Here is a 17,799-nt window from a genome sequence, read left to right on the forward strand (position 1 = left end):
AAACCATCCTTATCGGGTATATACCAGATTTGGGTATTAGATTTACTGGTAGCCCATTGCTAATTTGCCATCCAGAGACTTGTCTAGAGAAATCTCTTTGTAAAGAAGAATGTTCATTCATACAAAAACATTATTATAGAGATGCATGCAACTTGAATTGGTAAAAGGAAAGATTTTCTATGATCGATTAGAGAGATCGAAACTGAAACATCGATCTCAAAAGTCGACATTCAAACAATAAATTGGTCAAGAAAGAAATCATAGCTAGAAATGTGCAAGTAAAGGAGTCAATTATTAATTCTTCTTCATACCAAAGAATTACGAACAGAAACAGAGCAAAAGATGATCACAAGACATGGAATTAGGTCAAGAATGAAACAAAACTAACTAATTATTCGTCATCAATATCTTCGCGAGTAGTCTTCATACCGAAATATTGAGAAATCTCCTCGGCGGGCATATCCTTGAGTGTTTCAGCGTGTTTCTTGTAGACAATTAGAGAGAGCCCATGAACATCCAGATGCTTTGCGGCAATTCCTAGACTGAGTAGTTCCTCACGATCAAGGTTCTTCAAGAATTCAGAATCGAATCTCCTCAACTTCTCATTCTTCATGAATTCAAAATGGAGATCCTTCAAGTTCTGATCATCACACTTTAAGATTTCCAAATCCAAACTCTCCAACTTGTCTTCTTCTTCTTCTTCTTGTTCTTGTTGTTCAGCGTCAGGAGGACAAGAATGCCGAGCGCAGTACTTCATCACCATAGAGAGGATTTTCGCATCAATGTTATTAAGAGGAATGACGTCGTCCGCCCTCATTGGCTGTTCGATAATCTTCTTTAGAGTCTTCGACATTAAGGCCACGCGCTTCAAAACCGGAAAATATATGCCGTCGGAGCTCCTCAGCTTTACCATTTTTGGGTTGGAGAAATTAGACATCTTTTGCTTCCTTCTGTTTTCAATCTGCGAAAAGTGTTTGTAATTTGTTTGTACGACTGCCATGGCCCATGGGACTGTCAATCAAATAGGCTTCCTGTATGACTGCCACGTGTTGTTGTACTTTGAGTCTTGTTTGCTTGTCTTTTTTTAAATTTTTTTTTTATTTTTCTCTATTATTAAGTACATCATTATTACTAAATTTAAAAAATTTATCATTATATATTAATATCTTCTAAATATTTTTTTTTATTTAAAATAATCCATATTTTTTTAATTATCACTAAACATTTTTTTAATAATTAAAAATCTTGTAAATTTTTCTTCGGTCACATCAATTGTTATGATTTTTCGGATTTTGAGATCTTCTAATATAACTATAAAAATATTTCTATTTTTTTAATTATTATATTATTAAATTTATTAAATTAAAATAATAAAATATTTTAAATTATTAATTTTTATTTATTTATATATTCAATACATATAGATTATTTTATAAAAAATAGTTATTACCTTTTTAAAATTATAAACAATTAAATTATTTTTTTATCTTTAGATTTTTTTAATAACCTCTGTCCGAACACGTTCTAATTTATTTTTCAAAATAACATGAGTATGAAAGATGTTGATTATAATTTTGTGTAAATAAAAAAAAAATTAAAATTTTGATTTTTAATTAGTGACAAATTATGAAATTGACATTTTTGCTTTTGTTCAGTTTTCAATCAGCGAAAAGTGTTTGTTGTATGTACGACCGCCACGTGACTATCAATCAATTAGGTTTCCCAATGTGAATCAAGTTTCAAATTGTTTGGTTCTGTTTTTATTCCCTCTCCATTAATCCATCGTTATTAATTTTAAAAAATATTTTATCATTATATTTTAATACCTTTTAATTTTTTTTTAAAAAAAAACTTACATTCACAAAATTACCACTAATTTATATTTTTTAAATAAATCTTGTTGGTGATTTTTTTTTCTTTTTTAAAATTTATCAATTTGAATCAATTAAAAATCTTGTAAGTTTCTTGTCCGGCCCCAACAACCGTTCTAATATAAGTTATTTTTCAAAAGAACATTTTATACTAAAGATGTTGATTATAATCGTGTTAAATAAAAAATATTTAATCGTGACAAATTATATGTAACAGTATGAATGACATTTGTTTGAATGTTTAAGTCTAATCTTTGTATGATAATAAATGGTTTGAATGATTTAACTAAACAAGTTGAACTAATAATTCCTCTATATTTTGTAATTCGATAAGAAGATTGTCAAAGAAAGAAACACGTCTTTGGTGAGCTTCCAATAAAGATTCTTTAAGAAATCAAGAAAAGAAGATTCATAGATTGTAAAAAGAAAGAATTCTGTTATTATCAAGAAATCAAACTAAACGAAATGTGTATAATATAAGAGAGAATTGGAATTGGGTGATGTTGATTTTTTTTATGGAGATCTCGATATTGATCTTGATCTCGATCGTTGATGATGAATTTGGATGAGGGATTGACACAATGTTGATAATTCAGGCACCTGCAGATAAGTTGCGGCATGTAGTAGAGGTATGAGTTCGTGAGGCTTAAGGTTTTGAAAGAATCTAGATTCGAATTCCCGGCGGCTGCATAGCCTGCATTTGTCTTGCTTCATCATCTCTTCATCATGTGTCTTGTGATCCTCCACGGCCACCACGGGTGGTTGTTGGGGACGGGAAAGCTTCTCGCAGTACCTGATCACCAAAGTGAGATTCTTCGTATCAATGTTTTCAAGTTCGATCACAGGCGGCGGCGGCTGTTGTTCAACCTCAACATGATGCTTTAAACTGTTCATCATTAACACCACACGTTTCAATACACTAAACTGTCTCCCGTCTGAGCTCCTTAGGACTATCATCTTTGGGTTTCTATACAGACTATACTCGTGCCTTAAATTCATATATTTTGAATCATAAGCCATCTTCAATCTTGATCTTGCTCTCTTTCTCAACGCAATGGCCCGCCAATTGCTCATATATATATATATATATATATATATATATATATATATATATATATATATATATATATATATATATATATATATATATATATATATATATATATATATATATATATATATATATATACTACTCTAAATTTTCAAATAACCAAACTCATTTATATATGTAACTAACTAACTAACTTATATGGGCTGGAACAAAAACAATAAAGACTTTAAAGATATAATCTATATGTTTCTTAATACAACAAAAAATAAATATTGTGAATTCCATTTAAAATAACAGGATTTTTTTTATTACAAATTATAATAACATTTTTTAATTAAGAAAACTCAGTTAGACACTGTGTTATAAATAAATAAATAGATGCAAAGAGTATTGTTATTGGTACACACCTTAATTTATGGTAATTTATTTTTATAAAATTGTGAAACTTAAATTACAATAAATCTTATATATTTCATTTTACAATTTTACTTGAACATGATCTGTTATGAAGGCTTGTGCATATTTTTTTATTAATTTTTTTTAGAAGAGCTAAAATATCACTTCAGAGATATAACTCTTCGTTTTCATTTAAAACGTTCAAGTTTATTTATAATGAGACCAAAATCGATGTATAGTTGACGTGATATTTCCACAAGTTTAGAGTGTGATTAATGGTGTTGTTGGCCCCAACAACAAAAATCGATGTATAGTTGACGTGATATTTCAGAGTAGAGTTGTGATTAATGGTGTTGTTGACCCCAACTTTTGTGGATCAATTCTCAGTCAATGTTGGTTTCATAGACTTAATATTTATTCTTTAGTTAAACCTAACTTAGCTACTAAAATAGTTCAAGTAACAAAAGTGATATTTAAAATATCACATATTTGACTCTCACTTAAAATGTCTTTAAGTTGAGATGGGTGTGATGACTATAAGGTCATGCTATATATTAAAAAAAATCTTTAAAAAAAACATAAATTGCAACTATACTTCTGCAAAGCCTTATTTGATTTTTTTCATTCAGAGTTTTTACCCAAAACACAATCCACTCCAACAATCACTCTTGAGAGAAAAATTAAGGACATTTTTGTCAATAAACACTCAAATTTTTTATTTTTTTTATAAATTATCAAATGGGATTTTTTTTTGTGAGAAAAACCCTGAGAAACCAAAAAAAAAAAAAGACTAAAGATCAAACAAGCTCCAAGAGTTAATGCAACATTAAAATTAATAAGTATTAGATAATGTTTTGCTATTTCTTTTGTTAAGTTTTTTCATTTTGTTTTATAAGACTATAATATATGTTGTTTGTGCACCTTCTTGTTTAACTTTTTAAAATCAAGTGTTATAATTTTGTTGTCATTTAATTTATTATTATTATTTTTAAATTGTGCAACTTAAATTATAATTAATATTTATTCAAATGACCTCCTTTTATGGTCTTTAATTATTTGCATAAGTTTTTTCCTCAATTAATTATATTTTGTTGAAAAAATCATATTTTTATTTTTAAGAGATGCCAATTAATTATTATTTTTGTGCAATCATTACAATCAATAATGTTGGGAATATTTCAATTTATTGTTATTGCAATCATATCACAAAATCAATAATAAAATCAATGACTTTTTAACTTTTTTGCAATTATATGTGTTTCTTATATTAGGCACGTCTTTTATTTTGCTAATAGTTAATTTATTTAATTATTAATTCATTGTTTATTAATTTTTTTGAGTAATAAATAAATTTTCATTAATAATACTTTTTTTAAAAAAAATTTTAAGAGATTTACAATAGGGCGGTTAGGGTCGGGGAATACATTTACCATCCCCGGCCCGTTTTACTTCGAGTATTTTTTATACTACCATCCTGTCCCATTCGGTTTCGAAGAATTTCCGTGGGGCATCGTTTATACCATATTCTCTAATTAATTAATATATATAATAAAATTATATAAACTGATTTTTTAATATAATATATTTTATAATATATTGAAAATTTATATTATTATAAAGTAATAAACCTAAAACTCTTATAAAATATAATTAATAAATAAATATATCGGTGATTTTATATATTTAATTGTGTTTATAGTGTTTAGAGCAAAAACAAAAAACAAAGTGAGAATAAGACAGTCTGAATGGAGTCACAAATATCATCCCTATTCCATTCTCGGTCAACTACCGATCAAATTGGAAAAGAAACGTCACAAACAAGACAATTCGGTTCTAAATTGACATCATTAATTAATTGAGTAATTGTTACTAATTATTATAAAACAATTCACCTCTAACAAAAACCTAACAAAAACCTTTAATTCTTTATATATGTTCAGCAGATTAAAATATTGAATTTTGAAAAGAAATAAAAGTATAAATATAAAATGATTAAAAGCATTTAATTTTTTTTTTAATTTATCAATAATGCATTAATGTTCATGTACTTTTAAATAATCTGTTTGATTTGCCTCTATTTTATAGACTCAATTTTGGCTGGAATTAGAACCTGCAATTAAATTGTCCTTGTCAGAAGAAAAAATGTTTGACTGACATCCCTATATTCAAAAGGAAGTCCTTGTTCTATGTCAAAAACAACTAATATACATATCCAAGAAATATACATTGTATGACTCTCTTTTTTCTTCTAATTTTGTTTGATGTAGTTGATTGTTTAGGGCATAGAATAAGGCACCCATTCTTTTAACAATGTAATCATCTGAATTTTTCTTATTATATACACACATTTTCACCCTTAAATTGTGATTACAAAGAAAAAAAATGACTGGGGAGTAAAAATTAGAATTAGAATAAGAGATTTAAATAAACATTGATTTATTTTTAAAAAATTTAGTGAGTGTGATTTTGAACATGTGAGTATTTTTATGTAAAATAATTTTATTTTTAAAAATAAAAAATATTTTAATATTTTTGGTTAATAAATTAAGTGATGTGATTAATTAAAGAGTGAATAAATTATTTAATTATAATTAATTTATATATAAAAAAAATGAACAAAGCCTAAGGTGAAGGATTATGTTTGACAATTTCAACACTAAGAAAAATGGGTGTAATCAGAATTGATTAAAACTCTTAAAATAACAACTTTAGGCCAAAACTTTTAATTAATAATTAAGGTGTTTTATACAAATTAGGGGGAAAGGAACAAATAACAACCCTAAAGGCCTAAATGAAGAATGAAGCTTGAGAATGGACTAGTGAACATAAATAAATAAACACTTACCTACTACACTAATGGATTGGTATAGATTGTATAAATAAGAAATAGATTATATATTGAAATCGATATTTCCGAGAGATGTAGCTTAGTTAGCCGCAATTGTTGACATCCAAAAATGTTTTCCACCCACCGTCCTTAATGACCTAAAATATTCTCACTTATCCATCTATGTACTGCATCGACACCGGATCCTACCAAAGTTGGACCAGACCTTGTTTGGATTGGTTATTTAAAAATAGAGAAAAAAAATATAATGATTATTGATCATTTTAAGAAAATAATAATTATTTTTGATAAAAAAAATTAAGGATATATATAAATAAAATAAAAAATAATAATTTAAAATAAAAGATATTTTAGTATTTTAGTTAATAATTGAAACGATTTTGATTTTGTTTGGATTATTTAAAAAACTCAAACCTATATTTTTATTTTTTATTTTTAGTTATTTGAGTTTTTATTTAATTAGTTTAATTATTAAAATATTTTTTATATTTAAAATTAAATTTAATATATATATATATATATTAATTTAATAAAATTAATGTTTATAAAATTAAAAATACTAAAACAAACCGAATCAAACTAAGCCTAATAGTAAATACTCAAGACTTATAATAAAATTACTGCAACAAAAGTTTAATTTTTTTCTTCCATAATTTGTTTTACTTATTATATTTTAAAATGCAATTTGAAATAATTTTAAAAGTTAATAAATCTAAGAAATTTAATTCAGTTGATTTTTCTAGGGTTATCATTGATTTCACGTGCTGTCTAATAAACTATATATATTCTTATTTTTATTACTATGCTAATTAATTGTCGTGTGCTTCATCATCTTCTTCTGGTAATTAATCGCGACGAGATAACGGATCAAGTCTCGGTCTTTTTAGTCTTTACTCCCAAAGAGAGAGAGATCTGCAGATTTCCTGTATTATCTTGTAGATTTCTTTTAGACTCTATCTTCTTCATCTGTCGTCTTATTAATATGACAATATCTTCTATCTCTACTTTTATGGAGGAAGGAAGCACTGGATAGGTCAAGATCGCTCGTTGAAAAGAGACCCACTTCGATCTGTTGCTCTTTGATTCCGTTTCTTTTCTCCAGGTAATTAGGGTTTTACTTCTTTCTCTGTAATTGAACGAAATTTGAGGAAATTGTTTTAAAAAAAAAAAGAATAAATATGTTTGACTGGTGAAGGAAGAGTTGAGAGAGTTAAACATATTTGAAAGAACAAGGACGATAGCTAGCTTGCTTTGATTTCACTCGATGGATGATGGGTAACAAAACAACGTTGTTGCGAACGAATTGTCGGCGGATAGGTTAACAAAGAGATCGGTATTCGTGCGTTCATCTTTAATTGTAAGAAGCTTTCTTTTGCTTACCCTTTCGGAATTATTAGTTAGTTTACTGATTTTGTATGTTTCTTTTCTTGATTTAGTAAGAATCACAAGTTCGGGATCTTCCCCCAAATTGGTGTTGAAGTTAATATTTACAGATAAAAATGGCAACCCCTGTTGAACCTCCAAATGGAATAAGATCGCCTGGTAAACATTATTACTCGATGTGGCAAACCTTGTTCGAGATCGATACAAAATATGTACCAATCAAGCCGATAGGGCGAGGAGCTTATGGAATTGTCTGTTCTTCCGTTAACAGAGAAACAAACGAAAAGGTAGCAATCAAGAAGATACACAACGCATTCGAGAACAGAATCGACGCACTTCGAACTCTACGAGAATTGAAACTCCTCCGAAACCTAGTCCACGATAACGTGATCGCTTTGAAAGACGTGATGATGCCGGTCCAGAAGAAAAGTTTCAAAGATGTATACTTGGTTTACGAGCTAATGGATACTGATTTGCATCAAATCATCAAGTCTTCTCAATCCCTAACAAATGATCATTGCCAATATTTCCTCTTTCAGTTACTTAGAGGACTTAAGTACCTTCATTCCGCTAATATCCTCCATCGTGACTTGAAACCCGGAAATCTTCTGATAAATGGAAACTGTGACCTTAAAATCTGTGATTTTGGTCTTGCCCGTACTAGCAATGAAAACGGGCAGTTCATGACAGAGTATGTTGTTACACGATGGTATAGGGCACCCGAGCTTCTCCTATGTTGTGATAATTATGGAACATGTATTGATGTTTGGTCTGTTGGATGTATTTTTGCTGAACTTCTTGGACGAAAACCTATCTTTCCAGGGACCGAGTGTCTGAACCAACTGAAACTGATTGTTAATGTTCTTGGTAGCCAGAGGGAAGATGATCTTGAGTTTATTGATAATCCAAAGGCAAAGAGATTCATTAAGACACTGTCTTATTCTCAAGGGACATCGTTATCTCATCTTTACCCGAATGCACATCCTTTGGCAATTGACCTTTTACAGAAGATGCTTGTTTTTGATCCAACAAAAAGGATTAGTGTGTCTGAAGCACTCCAACACCCTTATATGTCTCCTCTGTATGATCCAAACAGTGACCCACCTGCCCGGGTTCCAATTGAGCTTGATATTGATGAAGATTTATGTGAAGATATGATAAGGGAGAACATGTGGGAAGAAATGCTTCATTATCATCCTGAAGCAGCAGTCAATGGTTAAATTACGAGAGGTAATTACAACCTTTTCTTTTCTTACTAGTCCGAGTGTTATTTGGGGAATAATGGATTAATGGTTTGCACCATTAACTCAAAACATTATGTGTTTGTTTCCTCCAACTGAGTTTTATTTTATCTAAGCTCTTTGTTATCCAGAAGTTTCTGGAACTTGTATATATTTAATGTTTTATTCTAAAACAACAAAATGTCTCATTGTAAATTTACCTGAGATTATGTAAACTTCTTTTTAGGTATTGTGTTTTATGCCAACTGTGTATGTCTCCTTTTTTTTAGAATTTTCTGAAATTGGGATTATTGTTTTCATGTATTTATTACTCCCGAATTCTTAGACCTAGGCATCAAGTCCAGATCATTCGGGCCTAGGCATGCCCTGGTCACAAAATTTAACTATACAATTATTGGCATGATTTATCCCATTGTGTTGTATTTGTCATAATTTTTTTTTTTAATATAATTGTGTAATAAATTTAAAATTATACTCTAAATACTAAATAATTTAATACATTTCAAAATAAACTTATCATTTTTATTAATGATACTTATCAATATATATATTTTAAAACTAAACGTCTCTACAATCGTGTTGAAATTTGAAAAACGGGCACGATATAAATAGTGTTGTTACCCTTGTCTCGTGTTGGCAATAAACCGTGTCCAACTCTCGGTTGGTTGTCTGTTTTGTAATGTATATATTGGACCTGACCTAACAGTCAAAATTCTTCAATTAATATCTGACCTAACAGTCAAAATTCTTCAATTAATATCTAACATGTTTTCAAATATGTTAATGGACAAGGTATATGATAGAAATAGTGATTTCAAATTAAATCATATTCTGATTTCTTTTCTTTATTTAAATTACTAGTTACTTATACAATAAGGATTAAAAGCTTAGATGTAGTGATTTAAAAAAAATTCAAAATATAATTCTAACGTAGATTTATCCACATTTTTATCAATTATGTTATTTAATTTATTAATCAAAATATTAAAATATTTTATATTTTATTATTATTATTATTATATATTAATAACTTTTAATTTATTTATAAAAAATTTCTCTTGGTGATCAATATATTTTAAATAATTTATAAATTATTTAAAAAGTCTTACATGAACAAGATTTACCACTCAATTATATAAAAGTTTCGAGAATATTTTCTGAGAAAAAAGATATGTACTTCAGGCATTGCAAGAATTTGCATCACACAAAGACCGAGGTCCAGATGACATCCGGCCCATTTGAGAATGAGTTAATTTAACAGTTGAGGAACTTATGAATTTTAGGTCTTTTTATAGAGTTTATTTAAATTAATTTTAAAACAGAAAATTTTAATACACAATTTTTAAAAATTATTCATCACATCTCTTATTATATAATTAATCAACAAATATTAAAAAACAAAATTTTAAAAAAATAATAATTTATTATTATATATTAATATATTTTTATCCAAAAAATTAACATTTAATTTATTTAAATAAATTTGAGTTTTAAAAAAATAATAATAAACAAGACTGACAAAAAAAAATTCATCAAGAATATTATTATTTCTTTTATTTTAGTATTTTTCATTCAACTTTGAACCAATTATCATTACTCAAAAGTAATTGGTGATAGTATTGTTAGTTGTATTTAGATATAATATTTTTGAAAGTTGATTTGTTTTTTTTTAAAGACAATTCAAAAAATTTAAAAACATTTTTTTAAACTAATTCTATGGATATAGATTTGTTAGGGTTTTTCCTGGTTTCATTTTTGTACAATAAATTTATATAAACTAAAAAAAAATGTATATTTATAAAATGACCATTTTTCTAAAAGAAACTATTTAAAAATATATTCTTAGTTGAATGCCAATATTATTATTAATAAACAAATATTCCAAAGAAAAATAAAATATAGACAATTATTAATTTGATTTTTTTATTTTTAATAGTTAATAAAAAATTATATAAATCAGAGTCGTTTAAATTTAATTAAAAATATTACATTTTATTTTAAAAAAAAAACAACACAAAATTGTTCATCAATAATAATAATAAAAAAGTAAAAAAAAAAAACAATGAATTTCATGATTGTAACATACTAGAAATTATCGTAATAAAATAATTATAAATTAAACTTATTAGTCGACATTATTTAAATTACTTTCAAATTAAGATAAGTAATATGGGTCAAGTGCGGAACACTCACACACATACATATACCTAATAGTAATATACAATATAATATATAATTAAATAACATCCTAATTTGATTATCTTCTATAAAATTAGCCCAGGCCACCAACCTTACTAATATATTATATAATATATTTGATCATAACTAAACTAACTTTTAATTTATCATACTAATTATATTATATGATTGCTAATTTATTATACTAAATAATATATTTATTTATAATTAAATAATATCCTAATTTATTAATTCCTAATACTCAACTCAATAATATATCATATTCATTCCTAATTAAAAAATTTATAACTTATTTATTCATAACTAAACTGGTGACCTACCATTAGCCTTATATAATTTATTTTACTTAATTAAAATAATATGACTTTATAAATTTGTACTAATTTAAAAGATTAAATTTTTTTTATTTTTTTTATAATTTGTAAAGCTAAATCGAAAAATTATATTCTGACGACTTATATTGAAATTATTCTCTCAACATTTTAGTATAATTGCAATTTTATAGGCATATTTATATCTATGTGAATCAAATGCAATTTTATAGGCATATTTATATCTATGTGAATCATTTTCATATTATTAATGTTCTGATGCTAATTTTCTTAGTATCTAATATATATACAAGTTGATAATTATAGGGACGGACCTAGAATTCGATGGTAGGATGGGCTTAAATTAATAACAATTTTTTTTTGGATAAAACAAATAAATATAGATAAGTTTTACCATTTTTTTAATAATTAAATAAACAAAATAGTGAATTCTATTATTTTTTTTAAAAAAAATAGGGGGTCGTGACATTTTAACCGTAAAAACCAACAACTTTTTAATGTCAAATTTAGAGAGGATGAGAAAATATAATATTTTATCTTTTTTTAAACAAATAATTGATAATCCTTCGTTATCTGAGCCAATTGAACCAAATTCAGGAATTTCTGATAAGAATCTAGAACTTCCTTCTAAATCTCAAAGAGTGAGTTTGATAAAACTATCCTTGAACAAGATTCTAGGTTGCGTATTTATATGTGGCGACAACATGTAAATTATTATGATGAAATTATACAAACTTACATTAAAATGAGGTCATATCAACCTATATTAATGTTAGAGTATTCGAGATCTGAATTTGGAAAACAACAACGTCGATTTCAATTCTCTTGGTTTAAAAAAATTTCATGGTTTACAGTTGAAGGTTTAGAAATTGTAAACGTGTTAATGACGGAGGTAAGTGTGTCTCTTTGTCCCATAATGGATGTTATCAACCTTCTTGAAGACTTTCTTCATACACGTTAATTTTTTTTTTATCTTTGACCTAAGATCTTTGTTTTTTTCTCTATGGTATTTTTATTTTTCTGATGTCTGTTTTATTTCGTTGTGCTTAAACGATTCCTATTTTTTAATCTTTCATACACTATTTTATAAAAATTGTGTTATATTGGTTTGTATGAAAAATATTTTAGGTGTGGTAGATTTTAAATCATGGCTCCGCCCTTGATAGGGGTCCAACGACTTAGATCAACCAAGATCATCGTCTCTATCCATACTTCCTAATAACTAACGATAGATTCCGGCATAACCCACTAAATACATGTCATGTTCCATAATAAGCTCCAAATCGCAACCACTCTATCATAGTGTAAAAGCAAATGAGGCGTTGACTCCGCCTCTTTATGATACATTTTACAATGGCTCGCCATAATACACAATTTTTTCATGCATCTATCATCCGTCAATATTCCTCCACGCATTACACTTCATCCAAAGAATGAGATATTCAATGAGAACTTAGAGTTCCATAACCTCTCTCATATGAGATTGTAAAAAGTATTCTCCACAAATAAAGAGTAGCAATGACTAAACTTAAAGTTATCAATATTTTGCCAACGCAAAATATCACACTTGATTCACCTATTTGCGCCCCACCAGTTTCAATACTTTATCGTGTGAATCTAACTCTTCAGCATTTAGTTTTCTCTTATATTTGATTCTCATTGTAAAACCATTAGAACTCACGTCAAACATATCATTGGGTGTAGCATCTCTATAGACATCGATTGAGGCAAGAGTCGAGAATGATGAGGAAAGACTTCTGACACTACACCATATGTCATCTCATAAATTAATTGAAGAGTCGTCACCAATCAAAAATCTGCACTGTCCACGAAAATACTTCCACATTATCGAGATGTCTCTCCAAATAATAGGTTTAGTGAACTAGTTAGACCAATCATGTTCATACTTACGTCTGATCATAGTAGCCCACACAGAGGTAGACTCTAATTATATATGCTACACACAATTTTGATAAATGACTTTGTTAAACGAAGTCAAATCACGTATACCCAAGCCCTTTGGTCCTTAAACTTCTTCACTTTATCTCAGTTGACAAAATGACAAAAGGATGACTAAGAAGACCTTCAAAGAAACATACAAATAATTCTTTTCATCTTCACAACCACACTTTTAAGTATAAGTAACAAAGACATCATGTAAGTGTGCATAGATGCTATAGCACTTTTGATGAGAACTAAACGTTCACCTTTCGAAATAATCTTACTCTTTAAGATAAGTAACAATTTCTTTCTATTTTGGCGATGATCGGATCCAAAGAAGCTTTGACACGTACCTTCGCACCTAAAGGCATCCCAATATAAGTTGATGGAAATGATCCCACACTAAAGCCCAGTATGATCGTAAGTGCCATCTTTCTTCTATTGGATACAAAATTTGAGAAAAAAATCTCAGACTTATTGAAGTTAACCCGCAATTCAGAACAAGCTTCAAACAACTAGAGAATATCGCGTAGATGTTTGAAGTTTCTATGAGTTACTTGAATCATGCATAAGGTATCGTCAGAAAAAACAAATGATAAATGGAGACCTCCTTAACCCACAATCCACTCCTCTAACGAGGCTAGCATGCTCGACAAAAACCATCATTCTTGAAAAAACTTCCATGACAATGGCGAACATAAAAGAGGATAAAGGATCACCCTTTCTAATTCCCCTCGAGCTTTCAAAAAAAACCTGTAGAGTTTTCATTCACAATTATAGAGAACTTGGTTGTCGATACGTAAAATTTGATCGAATCAATAAACTTCTCCTCCATACTCAGTTTACTCAATACATCGAATAAAAATTCTCAATTCACATGATCATAAACTTTTTCAATATCCAACTCTACGAAAACACACTTATCTCCTCTAAAATTTCCTGATTTAATGCCTTCATTTGCAATAAGAGACACGTAAAAAATATGGAGGCATTTAATAAAAGTCATCTAATTTGCGGAAATCACTGACTGATAAAGAACTTCACGTAGAATGTTCATCAAGCATAGACACAATCTTGTAGAATGATGAATAAGACTAATAGGTCTAAATTTTTTCACATCAATAGTCCTAAAATTTTTGAGAATCAGACAGATTAGCAAAGAGTTCCAACTCTTATAAAATGATGAAAATTGATAAAAATAAAAAAAAAAATGCTCGATCGCTTTCATGATATCATTTTTAAGGAAGTGCCACATTTTTTTAAGAAGGCTAAAGTAATCCATCACTACCCGGTGCTTTATCGCTCCCACAACCCATAATTGTGGCCTCCACTTTTTTCCGTGAAACGAGCTTTTTATTGCGACATTTTACTCCTAACTAATAGTAGCAAAATTAAGATCATTGATTATACGTGATTTTCTGAATAATTTTTTATAAAATTGAACAATATTATTTGAAAACATTATTTTAGATAAGCTTAAATATTACTAATTCTCTTGTATTAAGTAAAAAAATTATCCTAATGATGTTATTAATGTAGGGTTGTGTTTAACTTCACAAAATTTTGAAAAAAATTAAAAAAATATATTGTTCTTGTATTATATTTCCGTGTAAACCTTGTGAATTAGTTAACAGATAATTAAAGAAGCACTAATTAGGTTTGATTGAAATTTGCAGCCCTTAAAAGGTTGATGGGATTTGTTTCTCTTTATCTTTGTGTCAATTTTTTTAGATTTTTTCCTAGCTTGAGATAATTTGATATGACCATATATATTATATGGTTGTCACTTGTCATATCCTTTGCTTTATAAACAGCTAGCTAGCAAGCAATATAATATTATTGATGATATACTAGTACAAATTTACAAGGTTACCATAAAGCTAACATCTTTAGCGACGGCTTTAGCGACGGCTTAGCTTTAGGCTACTTTCAAGTCCTGTAGATATGGGATGTTCGATAAGCACAAGATAATCAAGTAATAATATATAATATTGTGCGCTTATCTTTTTTAAATAGTTCTTTTTTATTATTATATATATCAAGTTTGATCAGTTTATTTTATACTCCATTAAATAGTCTCTTTTTATAAAATATAAAGTTTATTTGAATTCTATATATTTTTGTTGTAGGATCCCTTGTATTTTTTTATGTTTTTTTTCTTTCCGTGTATCATGAAATCATGGGTTATTTAAAAAATTAATTTAAATTTTTTGATTTGAATTTTCTAAATAATACTGTTTATATTAATTTTTGTTTTAAATGAGCACGTGCATGGGTATAGTAATTAATTAGCAAACATTCTTGATAGGCGGTCGATCTCTTATCAATGCAAATGCATGCACATGGATATTTGAACTAATTAACTTTCTATGAAGAGATTTTTAAAAGATTGAAATTATAAAGTATATAGCAAAGATTCATGTGATCATTGTACAAATATAACAAATTCAGATTTACATCACTAAGAATGCCACATAAAAACTACAAATATGAGTATATTTTAGTACAACCACCTCAATTGTCTTTAATTTAACAAATTTAATTCGAAAATTTTAACATTATTTAAGCAAGACTTTATCACTTAAATTATCTAAGTGGATTAAAATAGCCACAATTAAATCAAATTTTGACAAATATAATCAAAATCTAAATTTTAAGCCAAGGTAATTGTAAATTCTTTTGCTGAACCAAATAAAGAGTTCTATTTTTTTTTTGTTTCTAATTATTTCCTACTTATCAACCACTAAAACAGGGTTGTTAATACTTAGCTACACTAAAAACACTCATTAATTTTTAATGTGTTTGAAAGTTACAGTCATTTTAAGGATTTTTATTATTATTTTAAATCAAATTAAATTCATTTCATAAAAAAAAATAAAGAAGAAAGATCCAAAATAAATTTAAGTACTAGTAATAAAAAAATAAAACCCTAAACCCTAAAAATTATATAGTTACTTTAAACACTATTTAATTAGTCATTAAAGACATATTTATCAACTATGGTAATTATCCGTCGTTATACATGAACAAATAACACACAATATTTAGTTAAGTACCGTTAAAGACTTATGTATCAAAGTTTAGTAAATAAGACTACATATTTTTAAAAGGTATCAACAACAAATTACAATTACGGTATAGGGTTACTTTTATTATTTTATACTTTTTCAAAATTATATATATGTTTGGACATTTAACGACTATAATTAGTTACCATCGTTAAAGACTTATGCATTAACAAAATAAATAATTTTTCTTTTCTAAAAGGTCTTGTAACATATGAAATTATGAGTCGCGTGATCACAACCGCAAACAAGGAGTGAAGTAATTGAGCAAATTACCATCAATTTCTAGCATGAAATTATAACCCGATTGATTGTACTTGTTTTATATGTTTTTCTTCTATCAATATCGTGCTCTTTTGAGAAATTATCTTCCTCCCAGAGAACTATGTCATCTATAGTTTTCCTTTCATTGTAAACTTTTTTATTTTTTAAAGAGTTGTGACATTCGTGATCACATAACTAATAAAATGATTCTACCCTTTAAAGAAAAAAAACAAATAAGTCCCAAATGTTGAAGCAAGTAGACAAGTTGGTAACAGAGAATAAAGAAGGTTGGCAGGGCAGCACTTTGATCAGATCACCCCGGCCAGATCTTTTTTATTTTTATCTTTGCAGGTGATATCTTACTTTACATAACTCTTCTTCTTCTTCCTTCTTCTTCTTCTAGTGTGCTCATACACACACTGCTCTTATCAGATCGCCAAACAGGAGAAAGCAATCAATAAAGGAATTTGGTTTCAAAAGCAAATTAAAGCTTGAATCTTGAAAGACAAAACACTATATATCTAACTAGCTCAAAGACTTAGACCTGCATTTGCATGTTCTTTTTTGTTTTCCTAATTAAGCTGCACATGGGTTTATTTCTTTATGACCCACTCATCTATTAAAAAATTGAGTATCATGATTTAAATATCATTTTGATTCTATATATTTGATTTGGTACCACTTAACTTATAATAAGGTAGTCTCTTATAGATCTTAACCACATGGGTATGGATGAATCAGATCCATCCATTAAAGGTATATATGTATATGTCTCAAACTAAGAAAGGATGTAAAATGTATACCTACAAAAAAAATTGTGAATTAAAGAATGTAAATCGATTCATGATTGTGTGGATCAGACTACCTATAAATGAATAAACCCGGGTAAAAAAAAGTTGGACAAGATTCAATCTTTGAGTTTAATTAAAACCATGATGGGAACTCCTTTAATTAATTAGTTCTCCAAACAAATTAAAGAAGAAGTTAATCAGCAGCCTGTCCAAACAGGAAACTAATTAGCCACTCTTTATGAAGGGACCCCATTTCAATTTTTGACAAAAAACTGAAACTGCTTTAATTTTTGCTCCTCTCTACTGGCTCCATACATCTCTGACCCCACAAACCGACCATTGTCTCTTTCTTTTGAGGGGAATGCTTAAAGAACACGGTAATAATTATACAACAAGACATCATGCCAATGTTAGGTT

At 27.8% G+C, this 17,799-nt stretch overlaps 2 protein-coding genes across 3 annotated transcripts; one reads left to right on the forward strand and one right to left on the reverse strand.

Annotated features, from left to right (window-relative positions):
• Positions 1–391: 391 nt before the first annotated feature.
• Positions 392–1,000, reverse strand: LOC124928925 (SKP1-like protein 1B). The gene has a single exon (XM_047469179.1). The coding sequence runs from the start codon at positions 998–1,000 to the stop codon at positions 392–394; it is 609 nt and encodes a 202-aa protein (XP_047325135.1).
• A 6,041-nt stretch (positions 1,001–7,041) lies between these two features.
• On the forward strand, positions 7,042–9,029 carry LOC124930703 (mitogen-activated protein kinase homolog 1). 2 transcript variants are annotated; one of them, XM_047471045.1, is made up of 3 exons: positions 7,042–7,268; positions 7,362–7,523; positions 7,603–9,029. In XM_047471045.1, the coding sequence occupies exon 3, from the start codon at positions 7,666–7,668 to the stop codon at positions 8,767–8,769; it is 1,104 nt and encodes a 367-aa protein (XP_047327001.1). In that variant the 5' UTR covers positions 7,042–7,268; positions 7,362–7,523; positions 7,603–7,665; the 3' UTR covers positions 8,770–9,029. The 2 variants fall into 2 exon arrangements, with proteins under 2 accessions (XP_047327001.1, XP_047327002.1); XM_047471046.1 differs by having other exon boundaries at positions 7,607–9,029.
• Positions 9,030–17,799: the final 8,770 nt, after the last annotated feature.

Source organism: Impatiens glandulifera, chromosome 3 (assembly GCF_907164915.1).
Source record: "Impatiens glandulifera chromosome 3, dImpGla2.1, whole genome shotgun sequence".
Classification (NCBI taxonomy): Eukaryota; Viridiplantae; Streptophyta; class Magnoliopsida; order Ericales; family Balsaminaceae; genus Impatiens; species Impatiens glandulifera.